Source organism: Mastomys coucha, unplaced genomic scaffold (genome assembly GCF_008632895.1).
Source record: "Mastomys coucha isolate ucsf_1 unplaced genomic scaffold, UCSF_Mcou_1 pScaffold22, whole genome shotgun sequence".
NCBI lineage: Eukaryota > Metazoa > Chordata > Mammalia > Rodentia > Muridae > Mastomys > Mastomys coucha.
In genome coordinates this window covers 35,812,157-35,829,259 of record NW_022196905.1, presented here as the reverse complement: position 1 = coordinate 35,829,259, position 17,103 = coordinate 35,812,157, and the positions used below count along the sequence as shown (strand labels likewise).

General features: G+C 37.0%; 1 protein-coding gene across 7 annotated transcripts in view; it reads left to right on the top strand.

Annotated features, from left to right (window-relative positions):
• Rab28 (RAB28, member RAS oncogene family) overlaps positions 1–17,103 on the top strand; it is a 73,230-nt gene that overhangs the window by 19,337 nt on the left and 36,790 nt on the right. For all 7 annotated transcript variants that reach the window (XM_031342064.1, XM_031342063.1, XM_031342065.1 and 4 more), the window contains one exon: positions 2,249–2,378. In XM_031342064.1, coding sequence (XP_031197924.1) covers positions 2,249–2,378 — 130 coding nt within the window. The remainder of the gene's footprint in view (positions 1–2,248; positions 2,379–17,103) is intronic.

The window sequence follows — 17,103 nt, the reverse complement described above, 5'->3', positions numbered from 1 at the left end:
CCCCCATCCCCTGCTCACTAATCCACCCACTCTTGCTTCCCTGTCTTGGCATTCTCCTACACTGGAGCATAGAACCTTCACAAGACCAAGGACCTCCCCTCCCATTGATGACCGACAAGGCCATCATCTGCTAAATATGCATTTGGGGCCATGGGTCCGTCTATGTGTACTCTGGTTGGTGCTTTAGTCCCTGGGAGCTCTGGAGGTACTGCTTGGTTCATATTGTTGTTCCTCCTATGGGGCTGCAAACCTCTCCAGTTCCTTGGGGTCTCTAGTTCCTCCATTGGGGACCCTGTGCTCAGTCCAATGGTTGGCTGAGAGCATCCACCTCTGTATTTGTCAGGCACTGGTAGAGCCCCTCAAGAGACAGCTGTATCAGGTTTTTTTCATTGTGTATGGGTAGTTTGCCTGCATGTTTTACCTGTGTATCATGTTTGTGATTCCCCCATAGGCCAGAATAGAATGTTGGATCCTCTGAAACTAAACTTACAGACTGATGACAGCTGTCATTTGGGTGCTGGGAACTGAACCAAGTCTTCTAGAACAAAAGCCAGTGCTCTTAACCCTTGAACCATCTCTCTACTCCCCAGAAATCTACTTTTAAAGACAAGAAATAGGTGACTTAAGGGCCAGTGTGGCTTAATAAAAGCTCAGTACTGGAAGATCATATTAGCAGCCAGTTTGTTCTAATTTTTAGAAACTCAATTTTTGGAAGTTTTTGTGAGTGAATTGTTGAATACACTCATGATTAAATTTTTCATATAAACTCAAAAATGTTGTTAGAAATGCTATGTGGTCAAAATGAATTATTTACTAAGTGCTATAATTTCTGTTGTCTGGGCTCCCAAGGTTGTTCACATTTATAGTTTATGTGTTGGGTAGAAATGCTCTGTAGTGTTCAAGTAGTGTCTATATTCAGTAATGTCACATTGATAGCAGCCACCCTTAGTGGAACTCCACCCTTACTAGCAATTTATTACTTGCTGTGTTGTATACCAACCTGTTTATATGTCTAGGCTTCCTGGAAGACTTTCTTGAACTTTAGCATACTGTACTTTAGCATTTACCTCCCCAGCAGTCAGTATAATGCATGGTATAGCATCTGCAGTTAAACATATTTAGTCCTTTAGTCCTTGGCTACAGTTCTGGTTCCATCGGTTATCTATTTGGGTCATACCATTTATCAGTAAAATGGGGATAATGCTAATCTCTGTAGGAGATGTGAGGATTGGTGTAAAGATTTCAATTTGTGTTTGATACGTAGCAGATGCAAAATAGTTATTTTATTATAACATAAGAAGTAGACATGAATACCATGAGTAACTTATCCTGTATTAAGTGTTTGACCACAAACTGGATGAGAATCAAGAATGTAGTTCTGTTATTTTTGTGTATGTATATACTTCTCTTTCTTCCTTCATAACATAATGGGATAAATTAAAAAGGAATATGATATATAAGAGGCAGGAAGCAGCCCCTCTCTTATATTTAGCTTTTCTTGGACTCTTATTATAGTATCATGTCTAGTTTTACATTGCTCATTTTAAAGAGGATGTCAAAAAACTCTGTGTAGTGTGTCCTGGGAAGACTCAATAGCCATGATTAAAGGGACAGAAAATAGGCCCTTTGAGTCAGCCTTAAGGAACAGCATTTATTTACTCTGGAAAGCAGACTGGTAAGGAGTTACTTAACTGTCTTCAAGCATATGAGGGGTTATTATAAGGAGGACACTTTCCAGTTGTTCTCTAAATGCACAGAGGATTAAAAGAGGAAATCCACAATTCATTTAAAGAAAATTGTGTTAAACACTGAAATTGCCTATCAAGGGACATTATGGAATCTTCATTTTTGAAGACATTTAAAATTGCAGCAGCAGCAGATGGTTACTCATTGAAAAGTTTGAATGTTTGACTTTGTTAAAGTGAGAGACAGTATGTAGTCCTTGGGCTTTACTGGGATAGAATTTTCTTATCCTGAATTCACTAAGAATTCTTTAGGTATCTTATTGGGAAATTTCTTACAATTTTGAAAAAATTATACCTTAGCTTGCATTGCATCTTTGTTTCAGAATTTATTGTAAATGGGATTATTTGTTATTGTTTCTACTTAAAACTCATTTAAGTTGAAATCAACTTATATATAAAAGCAACTTCATTTTATAATATGCCTGATATATCGGAAACTTTGAAGAGTATTATTCATATTATTTCAAACATGTTATAAATATTCTATAATTCTTCTGCAACAGGGAATCCTCTTGGTATATGATATTACAAACTACCAAAGCTTTGAGAATTTGGAAGATTGGTATTCGGTGGTGAAGACAGTAAGTGAAGAGTCAGAAACTCAGCCCCTGGTTGCTTTAGTGGGCAATAAAAGTAAGTTGTTACTACTTATTTATGTGTAGTAAGTTTTTTTGCTTCTGTGCACTGAATGTTTGTGTTTTCCCACCAAGTGATATATGGAGACTTGAGTTTCCAATATGGTGGTAAGTACAGGTATAGCTTTTACAAAGTCATTAGATCATAATAGTGGAAGCCCTCATGAATGAGATTAGTGGCCCTTATAAGAAAAAACACAACAGGATTCTTTTCCTCAGAAAGAAGGTGGCCATCAAACCAGGAAGAGGGCTCACATCAATATCTGCTGGCGCCTTGATGTTGAACTTACTAGTCCCTGGAACTAAAAGAAAGAAAGTCTGTTCATTGGCCTTTGGTAGTTCATTATGATGGTCCAAGCTGAGACCTTGCAACGGCATTTGCCTTCCTTTTTTTTTCTTTTTAAAGACAAGGTTTCTTTCTTTGTGTGTAGTCCTAGCTTTTCTGTAACTTCACTCTGTAGACCAGGCTGGCCTCAAACTTAGTGATCTGCCTGTCTCTGCCTCCCAAGTGTACAGGTGACATTTGCCTATATTGTTGATCATTTTATTTCTAAAATATATTTGGTATCTGGAAATATATTTTTTGGAGTTTAAGTAGAAAACTTTTTAAAATATAAAAAACCAGACATTTTTTCCATAAGTGACATCTAATCTTTGAACTTTGTAGTATATGATATAGCTCACATTGCACTCACATGAAAGAATAACTTTCAACCATGTGAACAGTCATTACAGTGACATTAAGACCTGTTTTGAGGCTTGGTCTGTCATAATTGTTCTGTGGCTTTTGGCTGCTTTTGTAAAGTTAAGTTCAAGACTGATAGTGTATGTTCTGGCTTCCTGTGATCTTTAGGAAACAGCATGGACTGTTAAGAGTGACAGCACAGCTGGAGATTGTATAATACTACACTATAGCTTCAGCTCTGTGACGGTTCACTTTATGACCTATTCTAAAGACGGAATAGTGCCTTCATTATTCCTCTTCCCGTCTTTTATAAACTTTTCCTGACATTTTAAAAGTTTATTTCTGAAATGCAGATAATTTTTTTTTTTGTGTATGTAAGGCAGAGTATATTGTGTTAGGGAAAAATACTTAGTAAAAAGTATAAATAAGTAATTTTTTTTGAGATCAGTTTCTTGAACTATGATATATAGCATCTAGAAATTATAAAACTGAACCAGGGACTCAACTATTATTTGGTTCATTGACCTGTACTACTTTTGAAAAGAAAATATTAATAAGAGTTTTTTAGATATATGAGGTATTATGGTATAATCTGATATTCTCCAATTTACTAGAGGTCAGAGAAAGAGAAAATGAACTTAAATTATACCATAGAGGATTTAGTTGGGAACTGTTTTGAGTACAAGAGTTGCTAAATCAATGCCTGTCCATATCACCAAGAGAATTAGTTTCTCTAAATGTCTGAAACATGCAATACATTTTTCTCTGTAATTATTTAGGGAATAGTATTTCCTAAAGGGTGACCTAGATTTCTGCATCGTAGTTTTATTTACCAAGATGAGGATTTAATAAACCTAATCCCTAATTTAAAACCATTACAAAACAGGTGTGAAGCCATTTCTCTGCAGAGTTAAAAATAATATTGTCAGCTGTCTAGAAAAAAGTATTATATGTCACAAAGTGGCATGGCCTTTGGTAGAAATTGTAGTGTTTTTTCTTTAGTTTTAACTAAAAGTTGCACATCTGTTTTATAAGTAGTTCTTTTGGAGTGGATCATGATTTGTAGTTCATTGAAATCTCCCTTCTAAATAATAGGTTTTAGTCACTTTGGGTTCTATTTCTGTGTGTAGCTTTTCATTTTAGATGATAATTTCTTGGTCAGTTGTCATGTTACCAAAGCATTAACTTATATTCTACTTATACTTTTGTTGGAGGTTTCTCATCACCATATGGGAAGCTGCAGAGGAGAGAGGGAAATTGGGATTTTTTTTTTGTTACTTTCAGGATATAACTAACCATCATCTGAGATAATGGCATAGTAGTGTATAATTATATGCAGTATGCTGTGTGCTTAGGTTATCCTGTGACACATCCACTGCTGATTGATGTCAACAACAGAATATTAGACTAGATGAAATACTGGTCTAGGCTGGTGATGGTATGCCCAGGTATTAAAAATAAGACCTTATGTAAGTTATTTAAATTTTTTTCAGAAAATGAATAGATTATTGTATTTGAGGTTTATTGTTATAAAAATTCATACTTTTCATTTTTGAGTTAGTGATAACTCCTTTCTTAAAAAACTATGTATTTATAATATTCCCCTTCAGAATGACACATAGCAGAGAATATAGTCACAAAGACTGTTACACATGTGGCACAGGTTTCAGGTGAATATTTCCTGCCTGTTACTTACTGTATAATCTTTCATTAGCCCAATTTCATGTGATTATAGAGTGAAAGATTATTCCATAGTTAAGCCTATTAGGTCTTTAACTTTGAGTCTCCTGAATATTTTACAATTTGTATTTCTAAATTGATATTACATTAGTTAATATAATAGTATCCATTTATTTTCTATTTGGGAATACAGTTTTATTTAAAAGTAGCAAAATTCATAAAAGACAACACATTATCAAAACAGAGAAACAATGGATTAAGAGTAGAAACTAGTTTGTTATACTCTTGTTTAAACATGTTGCTCAGATGTGTTTTTATTTTTATTTTACTTATTGTTTTCTTTTATTGAAAATAGATTTTTTCACACACTGCAACCTGATTAGGGTTTCCCCTCTCCTATCCTTTCCCTGTTCTTCCCCATCCAGATCCTCAGCCCTTCTGTCTTAGAAAACAAGCAAGCACCTAAGGGATAATGATAACATAAGCCACACACTTTGCACACACAGGAATTCCATAAAAACACAAAACCAGGGCCTTATATATACACAAAGGACCTGTAAGGTTATTGACTTCATTTTGTGTTGGCCATCTACTGCTGAGCATGAAGTCTACCCTTAAGACTGTTTTTTTCCCAATGAGACTCCCTTGGAGAAAATTAATTTTTCATTTGCAAGAGATTATCAATTGGAGCTAGCTTTTTGGTTAGGGGTGTGGGCATGTGTCCACATCTCTCAGTTTTGGGATACCATCTGGTGTAGACCAGTGCAAGTCCTGTGCATGTTATCATAGTCCCTTAAGTTCCTATGTTCATGTTATACATTGGTTGTGCAGTTTTAGAAGGTCTTGTTTTTTTGATGTGTTCTGTCCCCTCTAGCTCTTACATTCTTTCTGCTTCCTCTTCTGTAGTGTTCCCTGAGCCCTGAGGGGATGTATATTTTGTGGAACACAAAGCATACCTAAACACATCCTTTAGGGCTGAGTGTTTCAAGGTCTTTCACTCTCTGCACATTGTCTGGCTGTGGATCTCTGTATTTCTTCCCATCTGTTGTAGGAGGAAGCTTCTCTGATGATGGTTAAGCTAAGCACTGACCAATGAGTATAGCAGATTGTAGGAGTCATTTTATTGCTATGTACTTTTGGTAGAACAGTAGTGCTTGGTTTTCCCCTAGGTCCCTGGGCTATTTAGTTTCCAGTTCTTGATCACTCAAGCAGTGTTGGGTGTGGTTTCTATCTTGTGGAACTAGGCTGCGTATAGGGGTTCTTGGAGGCAGAGCTTTCCAGGATGAAGATTGGTGAGATTTCAATTCCTGAGCTTGGGGTGAGCTCAGGGATTGGTGGGATTTCAAGCAGGCTTTTTACTCTGCAGGGTAGAGGTTAGTCACCTGCATCCGGAGGGGTTGGAGCCAGCCTTTATGGCCATTAGAGTGCTCTGTGGGCAGAGCCTGATGATTGGAAGTCCTCAGAGGCAGGGCCTGGCCTTCTTTGAGGGGCTTATAATATCTACATGTAAGTGAATACATACCATATTTGTCTTTGTGGGTCTGGGTTACCTCAGTGATTTTTTTTTCCTGTCTCCATTTATCTCTGAATTTTATAATTTCATTTTTAATGGCTGAGTACTATTCCACTGTGTATATATGTACCACAATCTCTTTTTCATTTATCTGTTGATGGAATATAGGTTATTTCCAATTTCTGACTATTATGAGTAGATCAATGATGAGCATGTTTGAGCTAGTGTCTCTATAGAGAATGAAGTATCTTTTGGTTATATGCCTAAGAATGGTATAGAAGGATCTTGCGATAAACTCACTGTTGTGCTCTCTTTCTTTCAACTTAAAGAGAAAGAATATGTTGAATAGAAATACAGCCTGTAGAAATATTAACAGCTATAGTTAAGTCTTAGAGTTAGTAGGAGGACATATTCATAACATATTGTGAGCTTATCATTAGTAGAATATGTAATTACTTGCTTTTTATTAAAATGGAAACATGTTTAGAAAAATAATTCTATTTTCCTAAAAATTTTTAGCATATATTCTATTCTTAAAATCTGTCAGACATTAGTTAGTGTTATTTCTTTGTATAACCTAAGATACTACCTGAAATATAGAGTGTTGTTTAAGATCACAAGGCTTTGGATATAGAGAGACTTACTTTACAAATACCATTTCTGTATTTAACAAAAATGTGTGTCTTCACACTTTTAAGTCTTGATTCCTTACACCTGGAAATGAGAATAGTAATTTCTGTTTGATAAGTTTAAAGATTAAATAAAATACTATATTGTATGAAAAGCCATGAATGTTTTCTGCCTAGGAAGCACTCAATTTTTATTTCAGTGTTAATCGTAGTTTTTTAAAAGCATGAAATATGCATAGCTTCTATCTGGATGATAACAAATTATAGTCCATTAGATCCAAAATAGATGTCCTATGAAACTGTCAGGGAGGAATGGTTTTTAGGAAATCCTTTGTCACTATTTTATTCTCCCCCTCCCTATGTGCGGAGGGAGGGCCATTTATTCAACAAACTTTAAAATGATAGCTATGGCATATTAAGCTGGCCATTGCTAATTTTCTTAAAGATTGAACTGGAGGCACTGTTCAAGAAGTGGTTAGTGATTCTTGTTATGATCTTTGGCCATGTTACATCTGGAAACAATTATATGCATAAAAGGCAGGGAACTGAATCCACCTGGCTTAATCCCTGTTTCTCTGTCATTGAAAGTCATGCTTTTCCAGCTTTGGGGAACTCTAGCTTGAAGGGGCCACGTTGCAGAGCTTAGGAGTATTTGATTTATTTTGTTCACTTACGGACACCTTGGTGGGTCTGGCCATGCCTCTCATACAGATAGCCTCCTGACTGGTGTTCCTGCTCTTTGTTTTGTTCAATTAGTTGCCAAAGAAAAAAATCATAGGTGTCTCCTACTTACAGCCTTTAAATCCTTTTCTCATTGTTCTGAGTGAAATCTAATCTCCTCTAGGTTTACAAGGTCTAGGTGATTTGACTCTGGCCTGCCTTGCAGATTTCATCGTCTATGTTCCCTGTGCTCAATGCTTGTTCCTCATTTCTGCACCCTCCCCTGCCTTTCTTTACATAAGCCATCCAAGTCCATGTCTTCTGCAGGATGTGCTTTTCTCCTTGGTCTTTGCTTTCTGTTAGCTCTATTTTGTCACTCTCATCTTGTCCTGATAGTCACCTTAAAGTTACTTCCTTTGGCAGCTCAATCTCTAGGAGCCACCTAGGCCTTTGTGTAGTCATTATGATCAGTCATTTGTGTGGTCTTATTTTCATCTAATACTGTTTCTTGTATATCTTTCTATACTAAAACTAAACTTAATTTAATGAAAATTAAGAATATCATTATCTGCATAATGGATAAACTAGAAGTATTTGTGGCCCAAGAATGTTAGTCAAATGTTAATCAGGGAAATTATTTTCATTCTTTTTTTTTGTAATTATTTGAGACCTTCCTCCATGCATACAACATGAAAATGGTTTTCCTCAATACAGAAAAGGTATCATTAGATGTCCTAAAGGCCAATTTGTCCCCTGGATTTCACCTTAGGGAATATTGCCAGTGGGAATTTCTTAGAAACTACATCACAGCTATATTATGCTTGGTCATGTTTGAAACAAAATATAGATTTCATGTCATTTTTTTAGATTATGTAAATATGAAAAATTTAGAATGACGTTTCCTAATTTGATTTTTTTTTTTGTTAGAAACCTGTATTTTGGTTTTATTTCCAAGATTTTAATTTTTCTTTGCATTGAAATATAGTTTTAATTTCTCTTCAGTGCTTTAGGCAACATTATAACAAAATGAAAATTTGGGAATGTTAACTTTTTAAAGATTGATTTAAAGTCTGTCCATTCTTTATAATTATGTACCATCTTAATTTGTCATTTTCTCTCTTTAATCTGTTACGTTTTCATACCATCTGATCCATCAGCTTGTTTCTTCCCCAGCTAGCTCACATTCTGAGGTGGACAGATTGTAAACAGAGTTAACAGGGGTTACATGGGAGCTGCCCAGACCCTGATTTATAGCTTCTCGGTTAGTGGTGGTAGGGTGGTTATCAGGAACATGTATTGGGGGCAGGAATTACCATGCGCCAGCATAGAGTGGATGGATGAATGATTTCTGCTCTTAAAGATATTAACCAGATCCTTTCCCAAATAAAGACTAATAACTCAGATTTTTAAACAATCTTCATGACAGATGAGGGCATAGAGAAGAGTGCATCAGGACTATTTAACAACGTTGAGTGTATATTCCTCCTAACAGTGATTGATTGTTCCTGGAGTACTATCTGCCCAGGAAGTGATGTTTTACACTGGGAAGTTGAAAGGTTACATTTTAACATACTCTATAAGTTGTGTTCTCTGTACTCAGTGGACATGTATTAGAAAAATAAGTGCATTTGAAGTTGAAAATTGTATTCATGCTCTCAATAAAATTATCACAAGGCTTTTAAAAGCCTTTTTTTGTTGTTGTTAATAAACTGTGAGAAATGGCTGTGTAGAATTATAGAAACATGATTACTTACACTGTAAATCCTTTGAGGCTTTGAAATTCTTTTATCTGGACAGTAAATAGGTGAGACTACTAAATAGTTAACATTTGATTTTTTTACCCTGAAGGATTTATATCAACTCCTATAAAATTTATCAGCTACATATTATAGCAAGAACATTTATTTCAGAGAGCTGTAATTTATAAAGCATAAACAACTCTTTTAAGGGTTTGTGAAATTCATTCTGCTATATTTCTAAACTGAAACCTTCTGCCCCTTCATTTTTTTATTACTTTGCATCTTTTTAATTTTTTATATTTTGAATATAACAGTTCCAGACCACTACACCCAGATGTTATTTTAGGTAGACCTGCTGCTTTTATTCTCATTGCTTCTTTTCTTTACATTTGCAGTTTTAAAGCACAGTTGTGATTATTTGCTCAGTAGAAGCTATTGGAAGAAAGTACCTGGGTCTAGATGAGAAGCAGCTCTCTATCCCGGGTCTTTACATGTATACAGCACTTCAGGGAGTGTTGGCTCATTTCAGATTACTTGGATGAGTTCTATTTCCAAATGTAGTGTGTAAATGTGCCTTTAGATTGGTCTGAGAACATTAAATGACTACTGCTTGATAGCCATAACCAAAACCTGTTTTGTTTTGTTTTTTTTACCTGATACCTGCTTCAGTGATGGGGTTTTGTTAAATTACCAAGCTGAAGAAATTATATGTGTTTAGTTTTGTTTTCTTTGTGTTGGGGAGTTGTGTAATCATTTGAAAAAATAGTCTATACCTTTATGGGTGCCCATGGAAGCCCAAGAACCCTTAGATCCTCTGGGGCTGGAATTAAAGGCAGTTGTGAGCTGTCTGATGTGGACATTAGACTGAACTGTCTTCTAGAAGAGCAGCAAGTGCTACTAACTGCAGAGTCAGCTCCTAGTCTCTTTTTGTTTCTTTTATGGTATGCCACTGATTTTGAATTTTAGAAGAAATTATTAAATATTAGATTAGTATGCTGTGTTCAGTTGATATCCCTGAGATCCCTGCTCTTTTCTGAAGGGACACATATGAGGATGGATCTGGGGGAGATGGGAGGTGGGAAAAAGAGGAACTGGGAGGAGTGGAGGGAGGTGAAACTGGTTCGGATGTATGTGAGAAAAGAATAAAAAAATATTAAAAACAGCTGTAAGACAGATTTCTTTAGGAAAATGTGATTTGACAATTTTAATGATAAAAGTTAGGCCCCTTTAATAGTTTATTATAGTTCATATTTGTACTAAGTATAAGACAAATCTAATTAAAGAAACTGGGGATCAAAAAACTAATTTTTTTTTAACTTGGTGTTGTGATTTTTTCACTGTACTGTGTAACCTTGGGAAATTGAATTAACCAATTTGAGTCATCTTTAAAGAGGAAAAGAGGGGTGATGATGTTGAAGAGATGGCTCAGCAGTAGAGTCTTATTGCTTTTACAGAGGATCTCTGTTCTCTGGCAGCTGATTACTTTCTTAACACACAGGTGCATTTGGCTTATAGTACACCGCAGGTTGTCCTCCTTCTTCCACTGGCCATTTTCCAATTTCTTATTTCTCTTCATTTTCCCAAGTTCTTGACACATAGCAGCTAGTAATCATCTGTAACTGCAGTTCCAGGGTGCTGACAGCATTCTCTGAACACCATGGACACCAGGCACACACCTGGTGTGTATACACACATGCAGGCAGACATTCATATACATACTCTAGAAGAGAGCAGAGAGCAGAGAGCATGGCAGCACTGATGTAATCCCTCAAACCCTATGGAGTTGCCAGCTGTCAGATTGTGTAATTTAATATATTTTTGTCCTGAGGTTTTAGGAAACTATGATTTTAACTTAGTGTTGTAGGCAAGCAAGCACCTTTTTGCAGAGATGATTTTTTTCCTTTTCTTCTTTTCCCCTCCACCCATCTTACTATCATCTGTCCCCCTAAGCCTCAACTCCTATCCTCACTCACCCAGAATCTGCACTTAAATCTGATCCCCACCGCTTTACCTAGCCACTCTGGGTCTATGGATTGTAGCTTGATTATCATTTACTTAGTGGCTAATATCCACTTACAAGCAAATACATATCATCTTTGTCTTTCTTTCTGGGACTGGTTTATCAGGATGATTTTTTTTCTAGTTCCATGCATTTCTTGCAAATTTCATTATGCCATTTAAAAAATGGCCAAGTAAAACTCAATTATATAAATTTACTACATTTTCTTTATCCATTCTTCTGTTGAAGAGCATCTAGACTGTTTCCAGTTTCTGGCAATTATGAATAAAGCTAGAGTAAACTTGGCTGAGTAAGTGACTTTGGGGTAGGATGGAGCATCCTTTGAGTATATGCCCAGGAGTGGTTTAGTTGGGTCTTGAGGTAGATCAATTCCCAGTGTTATGAGGAATCACTGTATTGATTTCTATATTAGCTATATAAGTTTGCTTTTACAATGAAGGAGTGTTCCTCTTGCTCTGCATCCTTACCAGAACGAGCTGTCACTTCTGTTATTGATCTTAGCTATTCTGACAGGCATAATATGGTATCTCAAAGTAGTTTTGCTTTGCATTTCCCTGTTGGGTAAAGATGTTGAACATTTCTTTAAAAGTTTCTCAGCCACTTGAGTTTCCTCTATAGAGAATCCTCTGTTTAAATCTTCACTCCATTTTAAAATTGGATTATTTATATATTTTTTGGTATCTAGTTTGTTGTTCTTTATATATTTTGGATATTAGTCTTCTCTCAGATATGGAGATGGTTAAAAATCTTTTTTTTTTTCATTCTGTAGGTTGCTGCTTTGTCCAAATGGCAGTGTCCCTTATCTTACAGAAGCTTTTCAGTTTCATGAGGTTCAATTTATTTTATTTTTTATTTTTTTATTTTTTTTATGTGTTTTTGTTTTTTTCAAGAAAGGGTTTCTCTAGGTAGTCCTGGCTGTCCTGGAACTCACTCTGTAAACCAGGCTGGCCTCAAACTCAGAAATCCGCCTGCCTCTGCCTTCCAAGTGCTGGAACATGCCATCACTGCCCGGCCGAGGTTCAGTTTATTAATTGTTGAACTTAATGCCTATGCTGATGGTGTTCTGTTCAGAAAGTCATCTACTGTACCAATATATTCAAGGCTATTCCTCACTTTGTCTTTTTTCAGGTTTGTGTGTATTTGGCTTTACGTTGAATTGAGTTTTGTGAAGGGCTATAAGTATAGGTCTATTTGCTTTCTTTCTTCTCTATGTAGATTTCCAACTTGATCATGAAGATGCTTTCTCTTTTCCATTGTATATTTCTGGCTTTATCAAAAATCAGATGTCCATAGATGTGCGTATTTATGTCTGGATCTTCAATTTGATTCCATTGATCATGATCAAGATGTCTGTTTTTATGTTAATACTATTTTATTTTTTTTTAAACTGTAGCTTTGTAGTTTAACTTGAAATCAGGAATGATGAGACCTCCAGCAGTTCTTTTATAGTTCAGAATTGTTTTAGATATCCTGGATTTTCTGTTTTTCCATATGATGTTTAGAATTGTCCTATTAAGATCTGCAAAGAATTGTATTGGAATTTCAATGGGGATTTCATTGCAGATTGCTTTTGGTAGTGTGGCCATTTTTCTGTTAATCCTAAAGATCCATGAGCATGGGAGATCTTTCCATTTTCTGGTATCTTCCTTTCTTCAGAGATTTGAAGTTCTTGTCATACATGTATTTTACTTGCTTGGTTAGAGTTACACCAAGATATTTTATAGTATTTGAGGTTATTGTGAAAGGTGTTGTTTCCTTGATTTCTTTGTCAGTCCATTTTTCATGTTATATAGGAGGGCTAATGATTTTTTTTTTAATTTAATTTTGTATCCAGATACTTTGCTGAAAGTGTTTATCAGCTGTAGGAGTTCTTTGATGAAATTTTGAGGGCCATTTATATGCATTATCATATTATCTACAAATAGTGATACTTTAACTTTTTCATTTCCAATTTGTATTCCCTTGATACCCTTCAGTTGTTGCTCTGGCTAAGACTTCAAGTACTATATTGAATAGATATGGAGCGAGTGGACAGCCTTGTCTTGTTCCTGATTTTAGTGGAATTGCTTTGACTTTGTTCTTCTTTTTTTAATTGGATATTTTCTTTATTTATATTTCAAATGTTATCCTCTTTCCCAGTACCCCCTACCTCCTGAGCCCCCCTTTCCCATCCTCCCTTCTCCTGCTTCTATGAGGGTATTCTCTTACCCACCCATCCACTCCCACCTCCCCACCCTTGAATTCCCTTACATTGGGGCATTGAGCCTTCACAGGACCAAGGGCTTCTCCTCCTATTCATGCCCAACAAGACCATCCTCTGCTACATATGCAGCTAGAGCCATGGGTCCCTCCATGTGTACTCCTTGGTTGGTTTAGTCCCTAGGAGCTCTGGGTGGAGTGTGGGGGGGGTCTGGTTAGTTGATATTGTTGTTCTTCCTATGGGGTCGCAAACACCTTCAGCTCCTTCAGTCCTTTCTCTACCTCCTCCATTGGGGTGTATTGACTTTTCACTTAATTAATGTTTATCTGCATCTAACCAGATGATTTATGTGTTTTATTCCTTTCAGTTTGTTTATATAGTGCATTACCTTTATCAATTTACATATATTGAACTATCCCTGTATCTCTGGTGACGAAGCCTACTTGATCATGGTTGAATGGTCTTTTTGATGTATTCTTGGATTTAGTTTGTTGTATTTTTTTTCAAAGATTTATTTATTATTATACATAAGTACACTGTAGCTGACTTCAGGTGCACCAGAACAGGGCGTAATATCTCAATACGGGTGGCTGTGAGCCACCATTAGTTGCTGGGATTTGAACTCAGGACCTTCAGAAGAGCAGTCGGTGTGCTCTTACCCACTGAGCCATCTTGCTAGTTCCAGTTTGCAGTATTTTATTGAATATGTTTGCATCTATGTTCCTAAAGGAAATTGGTTGTCAAATTCACTTTCTTTGTTGGGTCTTTATGTGGTTTGGGTATCAGGGTAATTGTGGCCTTGTTAAATGAATTGGTAATGTTCCCTTTGTTTCTGTTTTGAAGAATACTTCAAGGAGTACTGGCATTAACTCTTTGAAAGTCTTGGAGAATTCAGCACTAGACCCATTTGTTCCTACACTCTTTTTGGTTAGGAGGTTTTCAATAAACTGCTATTTAAATAGCCACTATAGGTCTGTTCAAATCATTTATCTGATTTTTTTTTTTTTAGAAATAAATGGCCAAAAGATCTTTATTTCTTCCTTCTTTTCTTTCTTCTTTCCTTTCCTTTTTTAGATGTATAATATTGTGAATTTTTTAAAGATACAAAGTATTATTAGTGTTATTTATAGTGAGTGGTTTTTAGCAGATTTTAGAATTAGCTAATCTAGTATAATTGAAAAAAAATTTAATTATTAGATATTTTCTTTGTTTACATTTCAGATGACATCCCCTTTCCTGGTTTCCCCTCTGAAAAACATCTCTATTCCCTCCCCCGCTTCCTGACCCTAGCATAGAGCTAGGGGCAGAGAGCCTTCACAGGACCAAGGGCCTCTCCTCCCATTGATGACGGACTAGGCCATCCTCTGCTACATATGCAGCTGGAGCCATGAGTCTCACCATGTGTACTCTTTGGTTGGTGGTTTGGTTGGTGGGAGCTCTGAGGGTACTAGTTGGTTCATATTGTTGTTCCTCCTAAGGGGCTGCAAGTCCTTCAGCTCCTTGGGTCCTTTTCTCTAGCTCCTTCATTGGGGACCCTGTGCTTAGTCCAATGGATGGCTATGAGCCTCTACTTCTGTATTAGTCGACCACTGTCAGAGCCTCTCAGGAGACAGCTATATCAGGCTCCTGTCAGCCACTTGTTGGCATCCACAATAGTGTCTGGGTTTGGTGACTGTATGTGGGATGGATCCTTAGGTAGGGCAGTCTCTGGATTGTACTTCCTTCAGTCTTTGCTCCATACCTTGTCTCTGTATCTCCTCCCATGGGTACTTTGTGCCCCCTTCTAAGAAGGATCGAAGTAGCCACATTTTGGTCTTCTGTCTTCTTAAATTTCTTGTGGTTTGTTTATTGTATCTTGGGTAATCCGAGCTTCTGGGCTAATATTCACTTATTAGTGAGTGCATACCATGTGTGTTCTTTTGTGATTGGGTTACTTCACTCAGGTGATATTCTCCAGATCCATCCATTTCCCTAAGAATTTCATAAACTAATTGTTTTTAATAACTGAGTAGTACTCCATTGTGTAAATGTACCACATTTTCTGTGTCCACTCCTCTGTTGAGGGACATCTGGGTTGTTTCCAGCTTCTGGCTATTATAAATAAGGCTGCTATGAACATAGTGGAAAATGTATCCTTAAAATGTTGGAGCATCTTCTGGGTATATGCTCAGGAGTGGTATAGCTGGGTCCTCAGGCAGTACTATGTCCAATTTCCTGAGGAACTGCCAAACTGATTTCCAGAGTAGTTCTACCAAGATGAATTCTCAATTCTGAACCTCTATGCTCCAAATGGAAGGGTATCTGCATTCATAAAAGAAACTTTACTAAAGCTCAAAGCACACACGGCACCACACACAATAATAGTGGGAGACTTCAACACTCCACTCTACAATGGACAGATCATGGAAACAGAAACTAAACAGAGACACAGTGGAACTAACAGACGTTATGAAACAAATGGATTTAACAGATATCTATAGAACTTTTATCCTAAAACAAAAGGATATACCTTCTTCTCAGCACCTCATGGTACCTTCTCCAAAATTGACCATATAATTGGTCACAAATCAGGCCTCAGCAGATACAAGAAGATTGAAATAATTCCTTTCATCCTATCAGATCACCACCAAGTAAGGCTGCTCCTCAATAACAATATAAACAATAGAAAGCCCACATACATGTGGAAGCTGAACAACACTCTACTCAATGATAACTTGGCCAAGGAACAAATAAAGAAATCAAGACTTTTTAGAGTTTACTGATTTTGTTTTAAGTTTGGTAAATGGTATATATCTAGAGAAACTTACACATGTCTTTTAGTTTTTCCATTTTTGAGGTTTTTTTTATTAGATATTTTCTTTACATTTTAGATTTTATCCCCTTTTCTCATTTCCCCTCCACAACCTCCCTATTCCATCCCTCCTCCCCCTGCTCACCAACTCACCCACTCCTGCTCCTCTGTCCTGGCATTCCACTACACTGGGGCATCGAGACTTCACAAGACCAAGGGCCTCTCCTCTCATTGATGTCCCACAAGGCCATCCTCTGCTTCATGTGCAGCTGGAGCCAGGGTCCCTCCATGTCTACTCTTTGGTTGGTGATTTAGTCCCTGGGAGATCTGGGGGTACTGGTTGGTTCATATTGTCGTTGCTCCTACGGGGCTGTAAACCCCTTCAGCTCCTTCGGTCCTTTCTCTAGCTCCTCCATTGAGGACCCTGTGCTCAGTCCAGTGGTTGGCTGTGAGCATCTACTTCTGTATTTGTCAGGCACTGGCAGAGCCTCTCAGGAGACAGCTATATTAGGCTCCTGTCAGCCAGCACTTGTTGGCATCCACAATAGTGTCTGGGTTTGGTAACTGTATATGGGATGAGTCCCCAGGTGGGACAGTTACTGGATGGCCTTTCCTTTAGTTTCTTCTCCACACTTTGTATATTCTCCCATGGGTACTTTGTTCCCCCTTCTAAGAAGGAACAAAGTATCCATACTTTGGTCTTCCTTCTTCTTGAGCTTCATGTGGTCTGTGAATTGTATCTTGGGTATTTCGAATTTCTGGGCTAATATTCACTTATCATTGAGTGCATACCATGGGAGACTTCC